The 25,576-nt window shown below is 44.2% G+C and overlaps 1 protein-coding gene across 1 annotated transcript in view; it reads right to left on the minus strand.

The window, feature by feature from the left end:
• The window catches only part of CTC1 (CST telomere replication complex component 1), an 80,807-nt gene that overhangs the window by 38,399 nt on the left and 16,832 nt on the right, over positions 1-25,576 (minus strand). The window contains exons 6-12 of the mRNA XM_082256252.1: positions 25,231-25,521; positions 24,953-25,081; positions 19,995-20,221; positions 12,179-12,353; positions 9,781-9,933; positions 7,337-7,445; positions 5,086-5,167 (exon numbers count right to left, since the gene is read on the minus strand). Coding sequence (XP_082112378.1) covers positions 5,086-5,167; positions 7,337-7,445; positions 9,781-9,933; positions 12,179-12,353; positions 19,995-20,221; positions 24,953-25,081; positions 25,231-25,521 — 1,166 coding nt within the window. The remainder of the gene's footprint in view (positions 1-5,085; positions 5,168-7,336; positions 7,446-9,780; positions 9,934-12,178; positions 12,354-19,994; positions 20,222-24,952; positions 25,082-25,230; positions 25,522-25,576) is intronic.

A 25,576-nucleotide genomic window follows, 5' to 3' on the forward strand; every position in this document is an offset into this window, starting at 1 on the left:
ATATATATATATATATATATATATATATATATATATATATACACACACACACACACATTATATATACACATATATACACACACACACACACACATACATACACATATATATATATATATACATACATACACACACACACACACACACATACATACATACATACATACACACACACACACATTATATACATATATATATATTTATTTATTTTTTTTTTTATTTTTTTTTTTTTACCCAAAACTTTAAAGAAAGTTTAGGCTTGACATGCACTTGACAGGACTAACATGATGATTGAAAAGACCCTATTTGCATACAACATAAAATAAAATCCTGTAAAAGATGGCAACGTGACCCCTACATTACTACAGGACAGTACTAACGGTGGCAAGAACAGCAGCAGCCAATGGGGGACATGCTATCCAGCACACCCAAATTTTACTAAAACTGGAGAGTGCAAAATCTGGTGCAGCTGTGCACGGTATCCAATCAGCTTCTAACTTCAGTTTGTTCAAATAAAAGCAGAACTCCACTTTTGTTGAAAAAAAAAAACATCCCCTCTGGGTGATCTCTGTACGTTACAAGGATTATAACAACCTTTGTTGCAGATTCCTACCTTTTGTTATTCTAAAGAAATCATGGTTTGTGCCTCTGTGCTGAGTGGGTCTAATGGGAGTGGTTTCATAATTATCAATCAGCTGTGGCAACTGCAGAGCTCTAATGAGGAAATCTGCTGGGCCTGCATCCCTTTAGACATGTTCCTATTGGGAGTATCTCACCAAAAATGACATTTTTGCTGCAGGGGATGCCAGAAATCTGACTTGTAGCTTAGTGCAGACTTCTGGGAAAATTGGTGAGCCAATCACACAAGCAGGAAATGATGTCTCTGGGGTGTGGTCAGTATACATTCTGTGTACAGAACACCTCCAGGTAGCCATATTGCATTGCATTTTCAGAAAATTACAACAGCTGCAGATTGAAAAGGAAAGGTAATTTTTAACCACTTCCCCCTAGGACGACGTCATAAACTTTGCGGGGGTATACTGGGATGATGCCTCTAGCTAGAGGCATCATCCCGGTACCGTTGTTTGAAGCCGACGGTCTGCTTTCCGTCGATCGTTACCCTGGGGGGTGGGAGGGGACGTCCCCCCCCTCCCGCCGCCTTCCGCGGCTTTTACCGGGGCTCCCGTCCCACCGGGAGCCCCGAGCACCCAGCCGGCGCTTCCGCCGGCTGGATGGAGTCCTGATGAATGCCGGAAACGGCATCGATCGGGTCTCCGATGACGTAACCCGGAGGCGGCGTCCATGACGTCACTTCCGGGTTAGTGTGCTGCAAAACGGCGCCAAATTTGAAAAACGGCTGTATGCAAAAACGCCGTTTTCGGTGTTTTGTATACAGGGAAGTGCATATTGCTGTCACAAGGGATGTTTACATTGCTTGTGACAGCAATAAAAGTGATCAGATTTTTTTTTTTTTTTTAAAAACTGTAATAAAGTTAAAAAAATAAATAAAATAAATGGAAAAAAAAAAAAAAAATTTAGCCGCCCTGATCACCGTTAGCTCGCGCACAAAAAAAAACGTATACGGAAGTCGAGCCGCAAATGAAATCGCTGTTCAAACCACACATGTGAGGTATCGCGCGATCGCCAGAGCGTGAGCAATAATTTAAAAAAAAGAGCTACACTCTAACTCTAAACTGGTAACCGTTAAATAAATTTAAAGTGTCGCCTATTGAGATCTCTATTGACCGTAGTTTGTCGCCATCCCACAGGGGGGCGCAATTTTAAACCGTAACATGTTGGGTATCTATTTACTCGGCATGACATCATCTTTCACAATATACAAAAAAAATGGGCTAACTTTACTGTTTAGTATTTTTTAAATGCAGTGAAATGTAATTTTTCCCAAAAAAAAAAGGTGTTTTAAAGACCGCAGCGTTTTAAATACCGCGTGACAAAAAATATTGCAATGACCGCCATTTTATTCTCAAGAGTCTTTGCTAAAAAAATATATATAATGTTTGGGGGTTCCAAGTAGTTTTCTAGGAAAAAATACTGGTTTTAACTTGTAAACACAAAGTGTCCGAAATAGGCCTGGTATGGAAGTGGTTAATAACATTCAATTACAATATGATTTGTATACACTATATTGTTTTTTCTTTAATTGATGATTTTTTTTTTCCTACGAAAGTGGAGTTACCCTTTAAGCTTTGACAATAAAAGCTGGAAGCGGATTTGTTTCTATGTAGAGCTTCACCAGATTTTGCACTCACCAGTTTTAGTGAATCAATCCCCCAAGTGTCCAAAAGCAGGCAGATCTGGGACTCTGCTGGAGGGTGAAGTCTCTGATCACCACTTACTGGAAAGACAAATAAGACAATGTCTTCTAATAAAGGGTATCTTAGATTTATTGTATGCCAACAGATTCTCTCTAATATTCTGCATTCTCCTTCTGAGCAGGTCATGCTATAGGTTCTTTTTCCAAGCTCTTCCTTGAGACGTCTTAACCCCCTGTGTGAGAACCCCCTTTCTATGCCCCTTGCTTTGTACGGTTCTCTCTGAGGTCACAGTTAAAGTCCTATATAACTTAAAGCGGAGCCCCCCCCCCAAAAAAAAAAAAAAATTAAAATTCAGCAGCTACACATACTGTAATATTAGGACACTTACCTGTCCTGGAGTCCAGCGATGTCGGCACCGCAGCCGTTGTTTCCATCGGCTGTCGGGTGCTGCCGCTGCCATTGCCGGTCAGGAACCCGGCAGTGAAAGCGGTACTATTATTTTGCATGTAATTCTTGTGAATGAGCAGCCCAAACCAACTGTATACATTATATATACACACATTTATATATATATATATATATATATATATATATATATATATATATATATATATATATATATATATATATATATTCGCAGGAGACGGAAGCCGGGGCACGGAGAGGATCGGGAGGAAGAACAGCCACTAGACACCGCCGGGACACATCGCTGGATCCCGGTGACAAGGTAAGTATGTGGCTCGGGGGTTACCACTTTTGGCTCTGAAATTGAACCCAGAGCCACGCTCGGGAATACCACTAAGAAGGTTAAGGGGGCAAATCCTTCCGTTCCAGCACTGGTTAAAAAAAAAAAAAAAAAGTTCAATCAAAATCTATAAGAATTTACCAGAGTGGGCTTTGTGTTCCCTAGATACATTTAGCTATAAGCAGACTTATCCCACTTGTTGCTGCTCTGAATAAATACTTCTAATGAACGGTGTAAGAATTACACAAGATAAATGAAGAGGATTCTCATCCGCCCACATTTGTACATGACTGACTCCGATAATAAATGACACACAATGCAAACAAGTCCTAATGTGTCATCAGCGGGGAGATTCTTTCTAGGTTTCCCAGATCATCACAGCAGGACCCCCACTGTAATGAATCATTAGAGCAACCACCTCACCCGGCTTATACAAAATACCAGGGCTTCACACGGCACCCGGCTTCCATGCTGACTAGTCAGGTGATTATACCCAGGCATTTAGTCAGATTCTAACTTAAAGGCCATGGAGGAATGAATTTAGGCACAGCTGCCCAGTCACCAACCCTCCTCCTTTCAGCTGGGATCATACGACCAGCTCATGTCTTTGAAAACCAGGTCCTAAAACAAGAGTAATATATGTAAAATAAAAAGGTACCAGCAGGGACACTCACTCACTCAATCTAAACGTTTGTGGTTGTTGAGGGACCATTGGTATTTCAACTACAACTACTCCACCCATCTGCTGCCCGAGCCTTCTCAGGAAGTAATGTCTATACTACATTTGTAAGATTTGGGGGTACTTATTTCAGACGATTGCAAAAGGAGCAAACAGAATTCTGGGATGCATCACTAGAGGGATCATCAGCAAGAGTAAGGAGATCCGGGGATTCCTCTATATAGATCTTTATTTATTACTAGAGGAATCCCCAGCAGGAGGAAGGAGATCCTGATTCCTCTATATAGATCTTTAGTTATCACTAGAGGGATCACCAGCAGGAGGAAGGAGGTCCTGATTCCTCTATATAGATCTTTAGTTATCACTAGAGGGATCACCAGCAGGAGGAAGAAGGTCCTGATTCCTCTATATAGATCTTTAGTTATCACTAGAGGGGTCACCAGCAGCAGGAAGGAGATCCTGAATCCTCTATATAGATCTTTAGTTATCACTAGAGGGATCACCAGCAGGAGGAAGGAGATCCTGAATCCTCTATATAGATCTTTAGTTATCACTAGAGGGATCACCAGCAGGAGGAAGGAGGTCCTGATTCCTCTATATAGATCTTTAGTTATCACTAGAGGGGTCACCAGCAGCAGGAAGGAGATCCTGAATCCTCTATATAGATCTTTAGTTATCACTAGAGGGATCACCAGCAGGAGGAAGGAGATCCTGAATCCTCTATATAGATCTTTAGTTATCACTAGAGGGATCACCAGCAGGAGAAAGGAGGTCCTGATTCCTCTATATAGATCTTTAGTTATCACTAGAGGGGTCACCAGCAGGAGGAAGGAGGTCCTGATTCCTCTATATAGATCTTTAGTTATCACTAGAGGGGTCACCAGCAGGAGGAAGGAGATCCTGAATCCTCTATATAGATCTTTAGTTATCACTAGAGGGGTCACCAGCAGGAGAAAGGAGGTCCTGATTCCTCTATATAGATCTTTATATCACTAGAGGGGTCACCAGCAGGAGGAAGGAGATCCTGATTCCTCTATATAGATCTTTAGTTATGACTAGAGGGATCACCAGCAGGAGGAAGGAGATCCTGATTCCTCTATATGGATCTTTTTATTACTAGAGGGATCACCAGCAGGAGGTCCTGATTCATTCATCTATATAGATTTTTAGTTATCACTAGGGGAATCATTAGTAGCTGGTAGAAGGATGTCCCGATTCCTCTACATAGATCTGCATGTACATGCGTAGCTCAATGTTCATTCTAAAGAAGATTTCAAGCAGGTAAGTGAATTTTATTGCAGAAGACTGCTTTAAGGTTGAGGTGGCATTTATCATGGCCCCTCTGCTAGACAGCCATCCTACCAAAAATTATAGGGAGCCGTTACCTGTTACGTTGTTCTATGCTGTTGTCTTTGCATTGAAGAGTTTCCACCACCAACTGATACTGACGCACCTCAAGGACACAGCCTGAGAAAGAGTAGATAAAGAAATCAGGGTCAGGCTCAGATATGAAACCCTGCTGAGACTGATGGAGACATGAGATCCATCCATGACTCATTTTCCCTCATACTGACCAGCTGTGTGCTTACACCATAAATCCAAGTTCAAGTTTTGAATACCTTGCCTCTAATGGCCGCCGGAGTTCTGAATAACAGGGGGCTCATGCCCACCTCTCTCATACAAATGTCAAATGCTAAAACTTCAGTGGACAACGGGGCCCAGGCATTTCAATTACAGGGGGTACAGCTCAATCTAGACTTGGGCAGAAGTCAAAACTTTGCGTACAGCCTGGGCAGGGCCATCCTAAATATTGATTGAACCCTGGGCAAACATTTTCTTGGGCCTCCCGAAATCCATCTATCAGCTATTTACAGGCCGTGCAGGATCAAGGGGCAGCTGCTTTGGGCCCCACAACAATGACTGGGCCCAGGGCAGCTGCCCCTTTTGCCCTGCGTTAAAGACGGCCCTGAGCCTGGGCCTAAGATTCAAAGAGCTTCACAGGGATTTATCCAAGGACTAATGCAGGTTTCCTGCAAATGCCATAAGGTCACTGAATTTTAGCACAGTTGTCACCTTAGATATGTTTTGGGCCAAGTTGGGTCCACATTCAGATTGGCCTCTTGAGGAGTCTGTGGGCACATGTGTACAATGCATACAGACCACAACATCCTCATTTTATATCGGCAATCTCCAGACAAACAAGGTGCTGAAATCATGACATATGTCTTTACATTTTACCCCTTTGTAAAGTAGAAATAATGCCTTACAATAACAAATATGTGCTGTAGGAATTAAAGGTCTATCTGCACTCACAGTTTTCTCTTAGTCCCTATTCAAAGTCCCACAAATACCTGTTGATCCTGCCAGTGTAGTCCACCTAATGCAGCTTCCTGTGATAGGGTGGCAATGATGCTGCACTGCTCCTTAATTCGGACCAAGGTTCCCATTCTCATGTAGGCTATGCTTGCTTCTACAACAATGGGATGAGATGTCCATTTTCTCCATCAGCCCATCCCCCACAGTTATTGCCTTTTGTTTCTCTTGACCCTCCCTTCTAGATTGTAAGCTCTAACGAGCAGGACCCTCCAATTCCTCCTGTATTGTATATGTATTGTCTTCCCTCATATTGTAAAGTGCTATACTCAAATCCTGTATAATAATAATAATAATAATAATAATAATAATGGTGTAGGAGTGGGCATAGTAGCCTTGTCAATTCCTGCAACTTGTCACTCATCATCTGGCCACACCTTGCCCTGCCCACTGCTTTCTGGATTGACAGCACTGCCTCAGTTATAGAAACCCCTTAAGGTAAAGGAAGTTTTAGGTTTATCTTTTGAAGCTTGTGCATCAAATAGTGCCTGGATTTGTTACCTATTTAGACTGTCATACATGAGACTTTTGTTGTATTTTAAAGCGGAGTTCCGGCCTCAAAATCGAAAAAATCAATTTTGAGCCATCCGCTTGCTGAGTGCAACCTGAAAAAGAAATGGATACTGCCATTTTTTTTTTTGGTCACTTACCTTATTGTAGAAGAAAATATACTCCCCTTCCTTCCACTTCCTTCCGCCCGCACCGTCTCTTCCAGTTTGCAATGACTCCTGGGAGCTGAACGTCATCGCTCCAAGGAATCAATGCGCCTGCACCGGCCCCGCTCGTCACTTCCGGTGCGGCGCCTCATTCCCTGCTAAACAGCTTCTGGGCATGCCCAGGCCTGCACCGGAAGTGACGAGCGGGGCCGGTGCAGTGCATTGTGGGACTGCGACGTCACGGAAGAGGACACGAAGAGGGACGCTGCGGCTTCAGCTGCCCACAACTGAGATAGCAGCGCTGGAGAAGAACTTTTCAAGGTAAGTATTTCTTCTTAAAAGGTAAGTGCGACCCGGGACAGTTCAGAGGCTATCCATTATGGAATGTACTAGCCCTGAGTGTCCCGAGGGTATTTTTAGCTAAAATTGACCCCCAAAGCCCGGAACTCTGCTTTAACTGCAATAATGCAGCAAACATGAAGATCAGAACATAACACCTTAACAGACCTTGTGCCTACCCTGCAAACAATGCCATTCTAATTGACAGCACTGTCCATGTGACAACACTGTGTAAGGCAAGTTTTACAAATACATTTTCTTGATTTACCTATCCAAGCAATGGGAGAGTTCGGCAGAATCAGGCAGGTGAGGGAAGAGGACTGGTCCCTTAACTGGAGGAATCCTGAGGAGGAAGCATGAAGAATACCGAGGAGGACCTGCAAATGGGAAAGAAGCAAAGATTGAAATAGAGAGAGACAAAGAAAGATATGGTGGCAAAAGCCAAATGTCATTAAAATGAATGGATGACATGCAAAACCAAATTTTGCTCCCAAACTCAATCAAATGGATTTCCCCTTTAAATGAAACTCCAGTGAACTCCAGGCAAACATTGAATGCCGCACAACCAGACAGATGACACCTACAGTTCCTAATAAGGCAAATCATTACCTGGAGGAGGTGTCATAGAAAGCTCAAAAGGGATTGTTAAGGCAGAAGGTTTTTTCATCTTATTGCATTCTATGCATTAGGATAAAAACACATTCTGTGTGCAGCAGCCCTCCTAATACTTACCCGAGCCCATCTTTATCCAGCGATGTTGCAGAAGTGTCTAAGCTGCCTGGGACTTCCCTCCTCATTTGCTGAGATAGCAGCGTGGCACGATTGACTCCCACTGCTGTCAATCAAAATTATTCAGCCAATCAGGATACAGAGGGGCCAGGGGCGGGGCTCCGTGTCTGAATGGACACAGGGAGCTGTGACTTGGCTCAGGTGCCCCCATAGCAAGCTGCTTACTGTGGGGGCACTCAACAGGAAGGAGGGGCCAAGAGCATTGAAGAGGGACCTGAGAAGAGGAGGATCCGGGCTGTCCTGTGCAAAACCAACTGCACAGACCAGGTAAATATAACGGGTTTGTTATTTAAAGAAAAAAAAAATGAGACTTTACAATCACTTTAGATGCCAAACTAAGCTTCCCCATTGGACAATTAATCTGCATCGTCTCCTCTGTCCAGGGAGTAACAAGATGACCCAGAAAGAGTAATGACAAACCAGGAACCATCAGAGTAACCGTCCTAACTGCCAGAGGTGTGTATATCCTAAGAACAGACAAAACAAGAAGTGAGAAGAGATCTCTCCAAAGTAGGAAAAATTCCTTCTTAGAGCAATGTTGCTGGAACAAGTGTCCCCATTGGAAGAAGATTTCCTGTCTACTCCTGCTCAGTAAAAGCTTAAAATTTGAGACTTTCCCTCCCTTCGCTAGAGAAAATGAATGGCAATAAAAACCTGACAGAGGTTCTAACCCTTAACAACCCTATTTAAAAAAAACACAAACCACAAACTACAAACCCCCCCCCCCCCCCAAAAAAAAAAAAAAATTTAGCCACTTGCAGACCGCCTGCAATGTACTGCAGATGAGCGGCCCGCACAGGCAAAGTGATGTACCCATATGTTGCTGCCTGCTTCCGGGTTTAGGGTGCGTGCATGCGCCCCCCACTGGCACTCGCTGTGATTGTACACAGTGGGAGCCTGTCAGCAAGTTTCGGCCAATGATTCCCGGCTGAGACCCACTGATCGGCTGTGTCCAATCACAGCCCAGAGCTCTGTGTTGACAATCTTAAAGGAAAAAAGATTGGGACTTTAAATGGAGGTGCGTGAGAACAACCGGCCCTAAATAAACCATGCTCACCGACCAGTCTGCTAACAAACCGAATCAACCTGTCTAACAAAGTACGTTAAAAACAGGGGTTTCGTTAACACACATTTGCAAACACATGTGTAAGCTGCAAGGCCCCTTCACGGCACCCTGTATTACCTGCAGTCCTAACACTACTAATCTATGGGTGTCTCCACAGTGGGAGCACATGCTAGCTAATGGATAGACAAGGGACAGGTGGGCATGGAGGTAGCCCAAGCCTCCCCCAACCTGCCCCCATCTATGACTGACCTTCAATATGTATTGCAAAATGAGTAAAGTAAATACAATATACTGGCTATGTGATAGCCATGGGGTCAAATCTAAGAATGACCGGCTGAGGAGCACGCACCTCCATCCCTGATTATATGTAAAGTAAAGGCAGTTTGGGACTTACACATGCGTTTGCAAATGTGTGTTGACTTAACCCCTGTTTTTGACGTACTTTGTTAGACAGACAGGTTTATTTGGTTTGTTAGCAGACTGGTCGGTAAGTATTGTTTATTTAGGGCCGGTTGTTGTCACCCACCTCATTTAATGTCCCAACCGTTTTTCCTTAATTTCCATCACAGGGATGGAGACGCAGTGCTTTACCCGGCTTGTGTCTCATTTAAAGTCCCAAACTGCCTTTACTTTACATATAATCTGTGTTGACAATCAACACAAAGCTCTGTACAGAGGGAAGATCTCTGTGTTTCTTATCTCTGCAAAACAGCAGCTGCAACTTGAAAAAGAAAGATCATTTTTAATTACATTAAATGACAAAATGGCTCGTGTAGCAATTGTTTATGCTATATTATTTTTTCTATTCCTTTTTTTCCATATAAGTGAAGTAACCCTTTAAAAAGGCAGGTACTTACATGAGGAGGAGAGAGGTCCTCTGATGGCAGAGAGTAATGACACCAGTCAAGACGGCTATTTGACTCCTTCCTCTGCAGATACAGAGACTTACAGGCTAGAGATGAGAAGAGAGACAGTGGTGGGAGACACCAGGGCGGAGGCAGGGGGGAGTACTGAAAAAAAGATCCAAAAAGGGGACATTAGCATATATCCATAAAAAAAGGAGGTCTTCCTGAGACAATAAAGCCTGCTACTCTAACATCCATTGCAACAATTATTTATTGGCTAAATGGTAGGGTATAGCAGTAACACACTACGCATTTCAGCCAAAGCCTTACTCACAGCATTCATGAGTAAGGCTGTGGCCGAAAAACGTGTTAGCATGTTACTGCTGTACCCTGCCATGTAGCCAATAAAGAATTGTTGCAATGGATGTTAGAGAGTAGCGGGCTTTATTGTATTAGAGGATTATTGCTACAATTCACAGGCATTTGGGCTTGAGGACTGGTTTCCAGTCTCTAGGTAATATACGGTAGAGCATGTTCCTTTTGTTGCTCGGTCTTCCTGAGACAGTACTACTAATAAGATTTGCAGTTATGTACGAAAGTTTTCATAGGGGTAGAGAAGAGGAAATATTTCCTATTTTTAGAAGTTTTAGAAACCTCTTCCTCTAGTTTTACAGTCTTTGTTGGCCAAGCAAAGCCCCAACAAGTGACCGCTTGCCTCGTCCTTTTTCTTCAGGAAGGACAAGAAGCCGATGGGGTGTATAAAATATTCTCCCAGCTATACCACTTTACACAGTTATTCAGTTCTTTCCCAGTTGTGGTGGACCCTATAAGTTACCAGATGAATGCAGGCCCCTAAAGGAGCCACCCTCCATTCACCAGCAGTGCCGGGACAAGTTGTCCAGCGCCCAGGGTGAGGATGTGGAACCACGTACCCCTCTCCTGCTGCTCAGGAGTGCTGTAGAATGGGGGTTACTGCCCTTGTGCCCGATCTTTCCCCTCTGCCCTGGCTGGCCATGGTTGGCATAGAGTGTGCAATGCCCGACCAATTGCTTGGTTTATGGTTGCCTGCCACTTGAGAGTGCGTGTGGTGAGGGGGGTGCCCCCTCTCATTGCTGCGCCTAGGGCGACTGCTCCTCCTGCTCATCCCTTGTTCCCCGACCCTGTTGACCACAAACCCCCCCCCCCAGGCTTGGCTGAGGCACAACTCTGATGCCCTTATCCCCGGATACACTATGACTAGTGACAATTAACAGCTGGCTGTGAAATATAAAATTGAGAGTTGAGATTGTAACCAAACACAGGCAGGAGATCAGGGCAGATGGCAGACAGGAATCGTTGTTGGGTGTATTTTAATTGGATGTCTATATTGTTTCCAACCAATACCTCCTTATATCTCCTTAAGAAGTCGATGCAAGGCCTGTGGAATATGTCAAGTGCCCTCATCACTTGTATAATGACATCAATACAGTAAGCCCCCTACTCTGTAAGCCTAACTCGTTCGAAAGTCCAACTTGTTCATAAGTCCAACAAGAATCAGTGCTTGCAGACAAAGGCTGTGAGCACTGATCAGTTTGTCCTAGTGGGTGGAGTCCCCCTGTCAGGACACAATAGCACAGCAGGGGATATCGCTGTACCAACATTGCTTGTGTTGGTACGGCGATCTGTCAGCTTTTTTTCATGCATTGAATGAAAAAAAAAAAAAAAAACTGTGCAGCACATGTTCGCATCATTTACATTAGGGTACCCCATCAGTGTCCCCCTTTACATTAGGGTCCCCAATCCAAGTCCAGAGATAGTCCCCAACACCATTTCCCAATATAAACCAGTAGGAGGAGTGGAAAAGCGGACCTATTCTAACCTCTGCTGCAGTGAGCTCCCTCGCTGGCATCTTCTTGCTGGTTTCTTGTATTGGATAGGCTGGGATGACTCAACTCCCACACAGCTCAGTGTACAGCCGCGGGCAGCCGATCGATAGATCGCAAACAACGGCTTTGCCAATCCTTCCCCCTAGCATTTGCTGTTCTCATCGTAGCAGCAGAGCAGGCAGTGAGAGGCAGCACAGAACTGAACAGAGGATGGGAGCTGCTGCAGTTAACCTTTAATGTTAACCTGCAGGCAATTGGTTGCTAGGACGGTGGGCGGTCACCAACCAGCAGCTCCCACTCCCCCCCTCCGCCCAGTACTGCACTACCTCCCACTATCCACTCTGCTGTACACCCCTAAAGGTAGGAGAGGGTTAACTTCATAGTGCTGTGTGTTTGTGGGGTGCAGAGGATGGGCAGGAAGAGGTTAACATAAGCCAGCAAGTTTATATTCTGTGGCCTTCTTAGCATCATAAACACTCAACAACTCTTCTTCCTCTATCAGATCTATCTAATGCTCTTCTGTCCTCCCTTTGAGATGCTCCCACCTCTCGTAATGGACAGTTGTGTGGTTTGGCCACCATCTCCTCATACAGGTCCCTTTCCTGCCTCCCATCCGACAAGGAGAACAGCGAAGAGTTCAGTAGCTTCTCTGTGATGGTCTGGGAAGAGGACCCCGTGTGTCGGGTGAGGCAGCGCTGCCTGATGAATTGAGGCCGCAGTCTGAAACATACAGTGCAAAGAAACATTTAAAGCTCATCAAAAAAACAACATCAAAAACATAATATATTACATCTTACCAACCAGACCATAGATGCGGTGGCTGCATTCCTTTTTTTTTTTTCAGGCTTAGTTTTCTTTATTTTTACTTGATGATCCTGCCAGTAATGCATTTCCTGTAATTAGGGTGACAACGCTCCTTCATTTTACTGGAGGAAGCAGAGTCATCCTAGGACAGGACTAAAAACACCTCCCGCTCTCTTAATCTACAGGGACAGGGTTCTGTAGGCCTCAGAGACAGCTGGGAACAGAGTAATTTATAACATACCACAGGCAAAGAACACTGGAAGTTATCAGTTTACAAGATTTCTGGCAGGATCAACAGGTATTTTCTGAACTTAAATGCTTGGCGCCAGCCACGTGCAAATACACAGCCTCGCAGCAGCCGGGCCTTCGTCCTGAATTGCTGCATATTTGTGTGCATTAGTGCAAACAGTGTTGTGCCGAGAGCATGCGCCCTGCTTGCTCCCGCCACATTTACCCGCGCCTGACATGATTTCTGATCATATGACCGTCGTGACAGCCAATTATGGCGGTCACATGACTTTAAGCCCCACCCCACCTCCCAGCCTGTAAAGCCCTTTAAGGGGCCGGCGCCAAGCTGTTAATAAAAGCAGAGATAACAAAATGTTTTCAATAGTATATTTAACAAATCAAAAGGGAGCGAATAAAAAAGTGGATCTCTTGTAGAGGGGCTGTGCAAGCACTGCAAAGGTTGAATGCTCATTAATGCCATGGGGGAAGAAGAAAGAAAAAGAGAAAAGGAGAAAGAAAGAAGAAGAAAGAAAGAAGAAAGAAGGAGAAAGAAAGAAGAAAGAAGGAGAAAGAAAGAAGAAAGAAGGAGAAAGAAAGAAGAAAGAAGGAGAAAGAAAGAAGAAAGAAGGAGAAAGAAGGAGGAAGAAAGAAGGAGAAAGAAGGAGGAAGAAAGAAGGAGGAAGAAGAAGAAAGAAGGAGGAAGAAGAAGAAAGAAGGAGGAAGAAGAAGAAAGAAGGAGGAAGAAGAAGAAAGAAGGAGGAAGAAGAAGAAAGAAGGAGGAAGAAGAAGAAAGAAGGAGGAAGAAGAAGAAAGAAGGAGGAAGAAGAAGAAAGAAGGAGGAAGAAGAAGAAAGAAGGAGGAAGAAAGAAGGAGGAAGAAAGAAGGAGAAGAAAGAAGGAGAACTACCTACAAGATCCTCTGCTCCCCCTTGCAGCTAGGTTGGTTCTCTCAGCCTCTGCACCCCCATTCGCCACTGGTCTAGGGTCCTGATGTTAAAAAGACAGAGCAGGGTCCATAGTTAAGGACACCAAAGGACAAGTCCACCCCCAGATTGTGGAGGAGCACCGCCTGTTAGAAAAGCGAAGGATCAGGTAAGTAAAACTGTTTTTGTGCGTGTATATATTCACTCCACAAGCCCACTGTCAGATTTCTGATGAAAGAACAGCTGCCTGATAGCTTTCTGTGACCCCTGGAACTGGGGCTACAGAATCTGCGCCCCATTACCTTCAATTAGGGTCACAGCTTCAATGGAGGGCAGGTGAAACATCAGGGGTCTAAAGAACCTTATTATATCACATAGGAGACTTTTTTGTCCCCTTTCTGATATAAAGTTTTAGTGAAAAAAAAAGAAAATATCAAAAAATAAAAAAAAGCTACACCACAGCCAAAGAAACCAATCCTGAATCACAAAAGAACAACCCCCCCCCCCCCCCAAGAAAAAATACCCCCACAAAAAAACCCTGCCCACACGTACAAACACAAATGTAAAACACACCTATCTGGGGCACCTACGTACGAAGACATTGCTTGTGCTACAAATGTTACATAAAGCTGTGCATGTTGGAGTGAGTAATAATTGTAGGGCCAATATTTACAGCTAGCTCTGAACTGATGACCTGAGGGGCCTTTTAAAGCGTTGCCTATGGAAAATAGGGTACCAAACTTTGTCGCCATTTTTCAGGCACAAGCAGTATCTATTTACTCGGCACAACCTCATCTTTTATATTTATTTTAATTTTATAATATATATTTATTTTTTATATTAACTTTAATGTATCATTTCCTTAAACAAATAAGCTCTTGATAAACCAAAAAAAATATAATTAAAAAAAAAAAAAAAATTGGCACTACCGCCATTTCATTTTTCAAAGCTTTTTCTTTTATACATTATATGATGATTGGGGGTTTCAACTAATCTTCAGACCTAAAATTATTATTTTTTTTTTTTTTTTTTACATGTGCAAAAAAAAAATTGTACAACTGTCTCTAGCAGTGAAAGGGTTAAAATGTGTGTGCAAAGGCTTTTATTTGGCATAGTCTAAAAATGATTTAGTCATTCAAAATAAGTCACGACGTTCACTTTTAAAGGGCCCATTTACACCAGTGCACTGCCATAATACAGAATACATGTGTTGGTGTACTGCGGTGCCCTTCGTTAGAAAAAGCACTCCTATCTCCTATGCACCTTCCCAGTGCACTGTAATGCGCAGTAATACCCTACCCTGCCACTGTGGTGTACTGCGCTAGTCAAATTTGGTGCCGGAGTAATTTTTGGTCTGTCATGTTGAATGGCCTGTCTTGGCACAACACATGCATGACAAAAAACAACACTATGACTCCAAAGCTAGATTCACATGTATGATGAAAACGTGCACAAACTTGCACGCCTTCCCGACTTGCAAAGAAACGCACTGCCCTTTAGCAGACGCACAGTGGTGGTGTTAATTGTTAACCACTTGCAGACCCCGCCCCCCCCACCCCGCGCAATGAACTGCGGTTGGGCGTTCCGTACAGGCATAGCAGCATACTGGTATGTCGCTTCCTGTTCCCAGGTTTAGGGCGCTCGCTCGCCCCCTCCCTACACCCACAGTGATTGTACACAGTAGAAGTCTGTTGACAGGTCCCAGCCAATGATTTATGGCCAGGACCTGCTGATCGGCTGTGTCCAATCACAGCCCAGAGCCCTGTGTTGACAATCAACACAGGGCTCTGTACAGAGGGAACAGTCTCTCTGTTTCTAAAAAACAAAGAGATCTTAAGTAAAAAGCAGCACACATTACACATAGTTAGGCACATATTTAACCCCTTGATTGCCCTAGATGTTAATCCCTTCCCAGCTAGTGTCATTAGTACAGTGACAATGTATAGTATGTGTGTGATTAGTGTCACTGGTGATGTCAGTGGCAGTCAGTTCCCACTCAGTATCAATAAGTGTCAGATTGCCCGCCGCACTATCGCAGTCCCACTATAAGTCCCTGACCACCTCCATTAGTATATTAAAAGAAAAAAAAAAAAATTCCAGTTTATATGCCATAATTTGTAGACTCTATACCTTACACGCAAACCAATTAATATAAACTTATTGCGATTTTTTTTAAAACAAAGGTGTGTAGCATAATACATTTTGTATTAAATTTATGAAGAAATTTAAATTTTATTTGATATGTTTTATAGCAGAAAGTAAAAAAAAAAAAAAATATATATATATATATATATATATATATATATATATATATATATATATATTATATATTTTTTTTTTTTTTTTTTTTACATTTTCAGCCTTTTTTGACTATACAGTATAATAAAAAATAAAAAACACCCAATGGTGATCAAATACCAGCAAAAGAAAGCTCCATTTGTGTAAAAAAAAAATCATGTAAATTTGTGTATAGCGTTGCATGACCGCGCAGTTACCAGTTAAAGTACCGCAGTGCTAAATAGCAAAAAATGGCCTGGTTATGAAGGGGGTAAAACCTTCCGGAGCTGAAAGTGGTTAATGAAACCCCCACACATCTGCAGGCTTGTGCTAATGCCAAATTGTAGCACCATGCGGTTCGGTGCGGCGCGTTTTTGGAAAAGAGTACGGGACTTCTTTTCTGCTTTTCCCCGGGCAGCCTATTAAAATAAAAGGGCTGCGCTACACGCGATGCACAGATACGCGACCATGATGATTGGTCACACCTATAGTCCTAAGGCACAGCAATTTCTTCGCACTGCACGGGTGCATAGCTTTTACAGCTCGAATATCTCCCAGGAAGGAAGCCCCGTTCCTTCTGTAAATGGCCGCAGCGTAGATAAAACCCTTCAACAACGACTCCAATCTACAAATGTTTCGCTGCCACGCGCCGGCTCGGGCACCCTTCCAGCTGCTGTGTCACGCTCTGCAGTCTCCTTGGCCGTCCGCCCAGACATCTCACACAGGGAAATGCTGAGTGTTAAAGAAATGGATTGCAGCAAACTGAACGCTGTCTTAACCCTTTCTTCTCATTTTTTTCATGCATGGCACAATGTGCATTTTTGGGATTGAAAACACCCAAAATCATGGAGATTTTCTGACATACAGAATAGGATGGTGGCAGCTGCAATTTATGCTGCACAATATTTGCGCAACTGTCTATCAAATCTATGTTTTTAGTAAAAAAAAAACAAAATACACTAAAATCAACTTTAGTACAAACAAAACACAAAAAAATCCAATCTGCTGGTTTGCTTCCTCTGCCCCCCCTCTCCGCTGCCACATTCGTCACCTTTTAGGAGGAGGGGGGCGCGCATACCTGTCAAAAGCAGGTACCTGCTCCCACTTCCAGGTAAGATTGCCGCAATTGTGTGGCGAGCTACACAATTTCCAGCCCCTCCTCCTCGCTGCCTTCTGGGAGACACAGGTCCCAGAAGACAGCAGAGACCATTCAGACTTGCGCATGCGCGGTAGAAAAGGCTGCAAAGCCCCAAGGCTTCATTTCCTGTTTCCCTTAGTGAAGATGCCGGAGCCAATGGATGGATTGGCTTTGAGTGCCGACATCGTGGGATCCCTGGACAGGTGTCAATGTATTAAGTCAGCAGCTACAGTATCTGTAGCTGCTGACTTTGACTCCCCCCCCCCCCCCCATTTTAATTTTCAGTTAAATATAAAAGATGAGAATGTGATAAAGCGGAGTTTCCACCTGGAGGGGGGAGGGGGGGGGGGGAGTCAAAGTCAGCAGCTACAAATACTGTAGCTGCTGACTTAATACATTGACACCTGTCCAGGGATCCCACGATGTCGGCACTCGAAGCCGATCCATCCTTTGGCTCCGGGCGCAGGCCCAGGCATCTACACTAAGGGAAACAGGAAGTGAAGCCTTGGGGCTTTGCAGCCTTTTCTACCGCGCATGCGCAAGTCTGAATGGTCTCTGCTGTCTTCTGGGACCTGTGTGTCTCCCAGAAGGCAGCAAGGAGGAGGAGGGGCCGGAAATTGCATAGATCGCCACACATTTGCGGCGATCTTAACCAAAGTGGGAGCAGGTACCAGGTTTTGACAGGTATTTGCTCCCCCCTCCCCCCAAAAGGTGATGAATGTGGCAGCGGATGGGGGGGGGGGGGAAGCAAACAAGCGAGGTTCCCCTTTTGGGTGGAGCTCCACTTTAAGACATTGGTCACACTGGTGCGACTTGTCATGCGATTTGACAGGTCCAAATCGCATGACAAGTCGCAACCTATTGGCAGTAATGGAACCGTTCAAATTAGTGCCACACCGACTTTCCAGTGCCGCACTGATTTAAAAAAAGAAGTTCCTGCATTATTTTTACAAAATGGAGGTGCGACTTGCATAGACATCAGTGTATGAAGTCGCACAGATGTCAGCCAAGTAGCACCTAAAGTCGCACTGACACAGTTTTCAAGTGAAGTAGCACAATTTTAAAGTCGGATTTGGTGTGACCGGGGGCTAAGAAGAGACCCCATAAATCAGGACTCAAAACTGGATAACTCCAAGAAACGGCAACAAATTACAATACCCATAATGGTCAATAGGAGAACTTGAGCTCCGGAAGGTTTTACCTCCTTCACGACCAGGCCATTTTTTTGCTATTCAGCAATGCACTGGAAATTGCGAAGTCATGCAACACTCTACCCAATTTAAATGTATATATATTTTTTTTTTTTTTTTACACAAATACAGTTTTCTTTTGGTGATATTTGATCACCTTTTCGTTATTTTTTATTTTTTTGCGCTATAAACAAAAAAAAAAAATTTTGAGAAAAAATAAATAAAATATATTTTTTACTTTGCTATAAAACAGATCCAATAAAAAAAATTTAAAAAATCTAATTTCTTCATACATTTCGGACAAAATGTATTCTGCTACATGTTTGCTAAAACAAAAATCCTGGTGATTGGCCCAGGTACCATGTGATTACTGGTGACCAATCACAGATTACTCACAATAGTGAACATCGATGTCATAAATGCATTCCATTCATGACTGTTCTTTACTAGATGACATGTCATCACCAGCATCTACATGGTATCTGTTAGGGATCGACCGATTATCGGCAAAGCCGATATATCGAGGGCCGATCTGCACTTTCCCCGATATATCGGAATCGGCCCCGGAGGTTACCGATATAATATTGCCGATATTTCGGGAAAGTGCTGTACCGGAGTGATGCCTGTCGCTAGCGGCATCACCCCGGTACCACTGTCCATAGCCAACGGTCGGCTATCTTGTAATGACAACTCATGCAGCTAAGAAGCCGCTCAGCTGTCATTACAAGGAGCGGGAGGGGACGTCCCGCCCCTACCGCCTTCTGCGGCTCGCCCGTCCCACCAGGAGACCCGGGCATCCTACCTTCACGGCCGCCGGAGACCCGATCAAAGCCACATTTGGCTCTGATCTGGTCTCCGTGTTGAAACCCGGAATTGATGTCATCATGACATCACTTCCGGGTACTCGGCGCCAAATTCAAAAAAATGACAGCATTCAAAACAGCCAAACTTGGCGTTTTGAATGCTTTTAAGTGCAGAGGAGGGGTTTGGGGTCTTTTAGACCCCCAGATCCCTCCACAAGAGTACCTATATATAAAAAAAAAAAAAAAAAAATTTTTAAAGGGCCTTTTCACATTTGTGCATTTGCGGAGATGTGCGCATGTAATTCGGAGCGCACTGCTCCTAAATTACATGCGATCTCTGTGCGGTGCAAATTTCAGCCATACACTTTTTATGGCTGAATTCGCACCACATCCGCAATAAACTCGCACATGAGGCTTTTTTTTTAGCCGCAGCAGAATCGGATCGCATAGTGGTTCACACTAGTGCAATCCGATTCTGTGCGAACTTGCAGATCGCACTGTAATGTGCGATCGTAATTGGGGGTGTTGTTAACTTTTAATTGACACCCCCTGCTATCGCATATGCAGTGTGAACTGCCAGAGGTGCGGATGCGATGCGGGATCACGCTGCATATTCGCAGCGTTCCCGCATCGCACAAATGTGAATCGGGACTAAATGTCCAAAAATATCGGCACATATCGGCCGATACGGATATGTGATGACCAAAATATCGGTAATAAAAAAAAACGATATCGGTTGATCAGAGGAGCCCGATAGAGAACACTGCAATCCACAGATCGCTCTGCTGTGTGCCCCAGGGGATATGACAATGCGCATTAACAGAGCGACGTATGGGTATGTCGTGGTGCCTGCACAAGCCGCCGGTCAGCAGTAACATTACTAATGGCCGGTTGGCAAGTGCTTACAGAACAACAAAAGGTATTTGCAGGAATCACAAGGTGCTACCAGGTTAGGTTCCCTTTAAATAACTTCAAGACATGGCTTTCCCCACCACTTACTTCTCCTGCAGCTTCATTATGACATCACAAACCCAGAGGTACTCTGGAAGTCTCAGTCGGTGGTGGAAGAGGAGGTGAAGGTAGAGATTCCCAGAACCGGAATACACAGAACACGGAGAGCTTAGATGAGAGAACTCAAAGACTCGGACTCTGCTTCTTAGACAGGTGGAGAGGACGATGGTAGGGAAGAGGGGGCTCGGAGACTGCTGGAGGTGAACGTCACATACCTGATACAGATGGGAAGGACAAACAGACAATAAACATTTCTGATATAGTAGTGATAGCCAATGCATTCCCTCTTACTTTGAACGTAGGATTGTCAACTTTCCTTGAGAGTTCTTAGCTGTCGGACTACAAAACACCCCCCCCCCCACTTTATGTTAAAGAGATGAGGAGAGGTGGAGGTTTTCTGTAGTCCAGCAGGAGAGAACTCAGGCAGGGGTGACAACACTGCTTGGGATTTCAGTGCTGTAAAGGCAGCGTTGGGTGACAGTTTAAGCTAAATATGAGATACTGACGCACCTTCTATGATTGGCATGGCGATATTACTGCAGCAGAGAGATGATTGCACAGGACAACATAAAATCTTTAAAGTGGGGCACAGACTATCCACAGATAAATACACAAAGGAAAATGTAATACCCAACGATTACAGTGGTTCTAAATCCTCAAGGTTTTTTACCTTAATGCATCCATTAACCACTTCAGCCCCGGAAGATTTTACCCCCTTCCTGACCAGGCCCTATTTTGCGATTCGGCACTGCGTGACTTTAACGGACAAGTGCACGGTCGTGCGACACTGTAGCCAAATAAAATTGATGTCCTTTTTTTCCCCCACAAATAGAGCTTTCTTTTGGTGGTATTCGATGACCTGTGAGATTTTTATTTTTCACATTCTGCTATATGACATTCTCAAAAAAATAAAATAAATAAAAAAAAATAAAAACGTTTGTTAACATTTTAGACCAATTTGTTTTCTGCTACATTTTTTTTTTTTGTTTTACCAAAAAATCACAATAAGCGCATTTTTATTGGTTTGCGCAAAAGATATCGCACCTACTAACTACAGGAAAGATTTATGTCATTTTTATTGTTTTTTTTGCTAGTAATGGCAGTGGACTGCGACATTGCGGCGGACAGATTAGACCCCTGACTGACATTTTTGACACTTTTGGGGGTACCAGTATGTGAGCCTAGGGGAGGGATTCTAACTGGGGGGGGGGGGGGTTGTGGCTTCTAAAATGACCATAGAGACCTGTGATCCTATATAGAAGGATCACAGGCACTCTGTGATCATTTCAGGGAGAAGAACGGTCAGATGTGTTTACAACAGCCAACTGTCCTTCTCTCTCAGCGATCGCGGATGTCAGGCGGCAATCAGAGCCGCCGCCCCCGTGCATTGGGGTCCCCGCGCTGCCCCCTAGCGGCAGGCGTGCGACCGACGTAGGTCTATATCGTTTCGCGCAGAAGGTCCGCCCTGTCGCAGTAAAACTTCGGCGGGCGGTCCAGAAGCGGTTAAATAAAATAAACGTGTTATACTTTCCTGCTCTGTGTAATAACTTTGCACAGAGCAGCCCCGATGCTGCTCTTCTGGGGTTCCCCGATGTTGTGCCTGGCTCCTTCTCTTCAGCGAGTGCCCCCCATAGGAAGGCGCTTTCTATGGGGGCACTCACGTGGGCTCGCTTCCGAGCCGCCCTGTCTGCATCAATGGATTCAGACAGCGTGGCTCAGCCCCTGCTCTCGTCACAGAATTTGATGGACTGCAGGTGGATCCAATGGTGGAAAGAATGCACAGCGCTGAATCGAGATCCGGGCTCAGGTAAGTAAAGGGGGGGGGGGGGACCTGTGACACAAAAGGTTTTTTAACTTAATGTATAGAATGCATTAGGGTAAAAAACCTTTAGGAATTATCTTTATTAAAGAGGAAGTAAACCCTCCTCTGCAAGTTGTACCTATAGGTAAGCCTATGATAAGGCTTACCTATAGGTACTGTAAATATCTCCTAAACTTGTACCGTTTAGGAGATATTTACCTTACATGCCGCCAGTGACGTCACTGGCGCATGCGCTCTGAAGGAACGGCCGATCGTGCCGTTCCTTCAGAGTCCCGTGCCGAGACTGTCGGCTCCCGCGCGCGTGCGCGGGAGTGACGTCACCGCGGCTCCGGCCAATCAGATGGCCGGATGCCGCGATCCCGGAAGACGGGCGACTGGACATGTCGCCTGTCATAGAGGTGAGTGAGCGGCACGGCGGGGGCTCGTTCTAAGGTAAGTATTTCATAATGAGCTAGTATGCGATGCATACTAGCTCATTATGTCTTTCTCTTGCAGGGTATAAAAAAGAAAAACAAACGAGTTTACAACCTCTTTAAAATTGTACAGAACATGGCTCACATTGAGATTTTACAATCTATTGCACCACGATAAAATTGTACAGAAATCCAATAGCTGCCTAGGCTTGCTTCCACAAGATCAAAAGTATTCAAAGAAATTGGATGACATATTATTTGACATTGATCCTAAGTTTTATTAGGGAGGACTTGATGGATCAGAAGACCTTCTCATACTTCAGGAATACATCTTTTCATTCAACCAACTTTCTAACATTTTAATTATAAAAGATAATATGTCCTTTTACAATTTAACCTAACCTGGGCAAGACTATAATGTGTGGCTGGCTTAACACTGAACCTGGGTGTCTGAAGGTTCTCATTGGTCCAGATCATAGTATACAGTTCATCTGTAAAGTATTCACAGCGTTTCACTTTTTTTCCACATTTTATTATGTTACAGCCTTATTCCAAAATGGAATAAATTCATTATTTTCCTTAAAATTCTACAAACAATACCCCATATTGACAATGTGAAAGAAGTTTGTTTGAGCGTTTGTCTAGAGCGCTCTGGAGCAGGTTTTCAGCAAGGATGTCTCTGTACATTGCTGCATTCATCTTTCCCTCGATCCTGACCAGTCTCCCAGTTCCTCCCACTGAAAAACATCCCCACAGCATGATGCTGCCACCACCATGCTTCACTGTAGGGATGGTATTGGCCAGGTGATGAGTGGTGCCCGATTTCCTCCAGACATGACGCTTGCCATTCAGGCCAGAGAGTTTAATCTTTGTTTCTCTTGGTTTGAAAGTCCTTCAGGGGCCTTTTGGCAAACTCCAGACAGGCTATCACATGCCCTTTACTGAGGAATGGCTTCCGTCTGGCCACTCTACCATACAGGCCCGATTGGTGGAGTCCTACAGAGAAGGTTGTTCTTATGGAAGGTTCTCCCAAGAAGGTCACCCGAGTGACCATCGGGTTCTTGGTCACCTCCCTGGCTAAGGCTGATATACACGCATGTGTGTCTATGCTCTGGGGTGCACACCCTAATGCAATAGGCTGCGCACAATGATTGAGAGACAGAATATACATTTATGATCTGCATCTACAAAACCTTTTGAGTGTGGGAAAGTGGGAATTGGCTATCAGGATCCTTGGTTGTGCACAGAGTTCCGGTTTGGAATGATTGGATGAGGAGGGTAGAGTGCTCTGTGTGTGTGTGGGGGTTTAAAATGTGGATACTTCATTGATTCATAAATAGATAATAAATATTTATCTGTCTAGGATCCAGCTTCATCTACACACTGACTAAACTGACCCTAAGGTTTGTTGCACTGCTGGAGGCGGCAACTGCACTGTAGGCTCCTCCGCCAATAGGATAGAGAAGAATGACTGCTCTTGGAACATTGCAGAGGTCTATGCTTGTATAGATGAATAATGTACATTAAAAGAGATGGAAAATTAATATATTTAACCACTTGCCGACCGCCGCACGACTATTTACTGCGGCAGTCAGCCGCTCCTAGGTCTACGTCGCTCACCCATGAGCCTGTAGGGGGCGGGCGCACTACCACCCCCGCTCGTTCCCTGCCTTCCCCGCGCGTGTGACCGGCGGCTCCGATGTCCGCCGGCCACTCGTGATCTCCCTCAGCAGAGGGAGAAAGACAGACGGCTGATGTAAACACAGCCGTCTGTCATTCTCCCTTAGAACATGACAGAGGCTATGTGATCCTGCTACGTAGGATCTTATGTCTCTGTGATTATCTAACAAGCCACGCCCCCTGACAGTTAGACTCACGCCCCTAGGGACACACTTAACCCCTTGATCACCAATAAAGTTAACCCCTTCCCTACCAGTGTCATTATTACAGTAACAGTACATATTTATAGCACTGATTACTGAAGTAATGTCACCGGTACTCCCAAAAGTGTCAAAAATGTCAGTCAAGGGTCTGATCTGTCCACCGCAATGTCGCAGTCCCGCACAAAAATCGTAGATCGCCGCCATTACTAATTTAAAAAAACAATAAAAATGACATAAATCTTTCCCGTAGTTAGTAAACGCAATAACTTTTGTGCAAACCAATCAAAATACGCTTATTGCGATTTTTTTTTTACCAAAAATATGTAGCAGAAAACAAATTTGCCTAAAATGTTAAAAAAAAATGATTTTTACATTTTTTTTTTTTGAGAATTTCATATAAAAAAATAAAAAAATGTGAAAAATATTGTTATTTTTTCAAAATTGTCGCTCTTTTTTTTTGTTTATAGCGCAAAAAGTAAAAATCGCACAGGTGATCAAATACCACCAAAAGAAAGCTCTGTTTGTGGGGAAAAGAAGGACGTCAATTTAATTTGGGTGCAGTGTCGTACGACCGCACAATTGTCCGTTACAGTCACGCAGTGCCGAATCGCAAAATAGGGCCTGGTCATTGAGCAGCCAAATCCTCCGGGGCTTAAGTGGTTAAGTAGCTACAGGCAGTCATACAGAAAAGCATGCTTCTGATAGCAACAGGAACATTTCCAAAGACTGGCCATCAGCTGCAATATTTGAGACATGCTGGTGACGGGGCATATGGAATTTTTTCAGTCCGCTCTAAAGGGTCAGCAGGCCTCCTCTTCATCGCCTTACCTCAACTCTCGCCCCCTCTCTAAATCCTCTTCCTCCATTATGAAGCTGTGTGTAAGCAGTGCACAGGATCACCGTCCCATCCAGCTCATATAGACCAGCACTGGCATCCTGGACACGTGTAACAACACCCTGAGGATAAAGAACACATTATATTGTGATGTGTATAATTCAATGATCTTAGTGATATCTTTCTATTGTCACCATGCAAAAGTGAACAAATCACTTTACCAGAGAAGACAGACACACAGTAAAAGAGGTTAGGATATGAATTTGCTCACCTCATAGGTTAGGGTCTTTGACATCTTTTGCTGCTTTTCCCTAATTTTTCCCTGTGGGTTAGAGTGCTGCTCTTCCCCACCACTGGAGGTATCCCTAAGCTCTTCTGAATTCTCTTTAGTAAGGCTGGAGGAACATGGCGGAGAAAGTGCAGGACTGGGGATAAGACAGGAAGAGGAGGTAATGGCAAAAATCAGCTGCACAGATCCACGGAGAGAGGATACGGAGAGTGATGTCACTTCATATGTATTACCGATGTGTAAAGCGTGATACCAACACAGCTTTTGTGGCACCTGCAAAGACAGGAAGAGAAAGAAGAAGGGTGATACAGACAGAAGGGAGCTATGA

This window comes from Pelophylax lessonae, assembly GCF_965119305.1.
Source record: "Pelophylax lessonae genome assembly, chromosome: 4".
Classification (NCBI taxonomy): domain Eukaryota; kingdom Metazoa; phylum Chordata; class Amphibia; order Anura; family Ranidae; genus Pelophylax; species Pelophylax lessonae.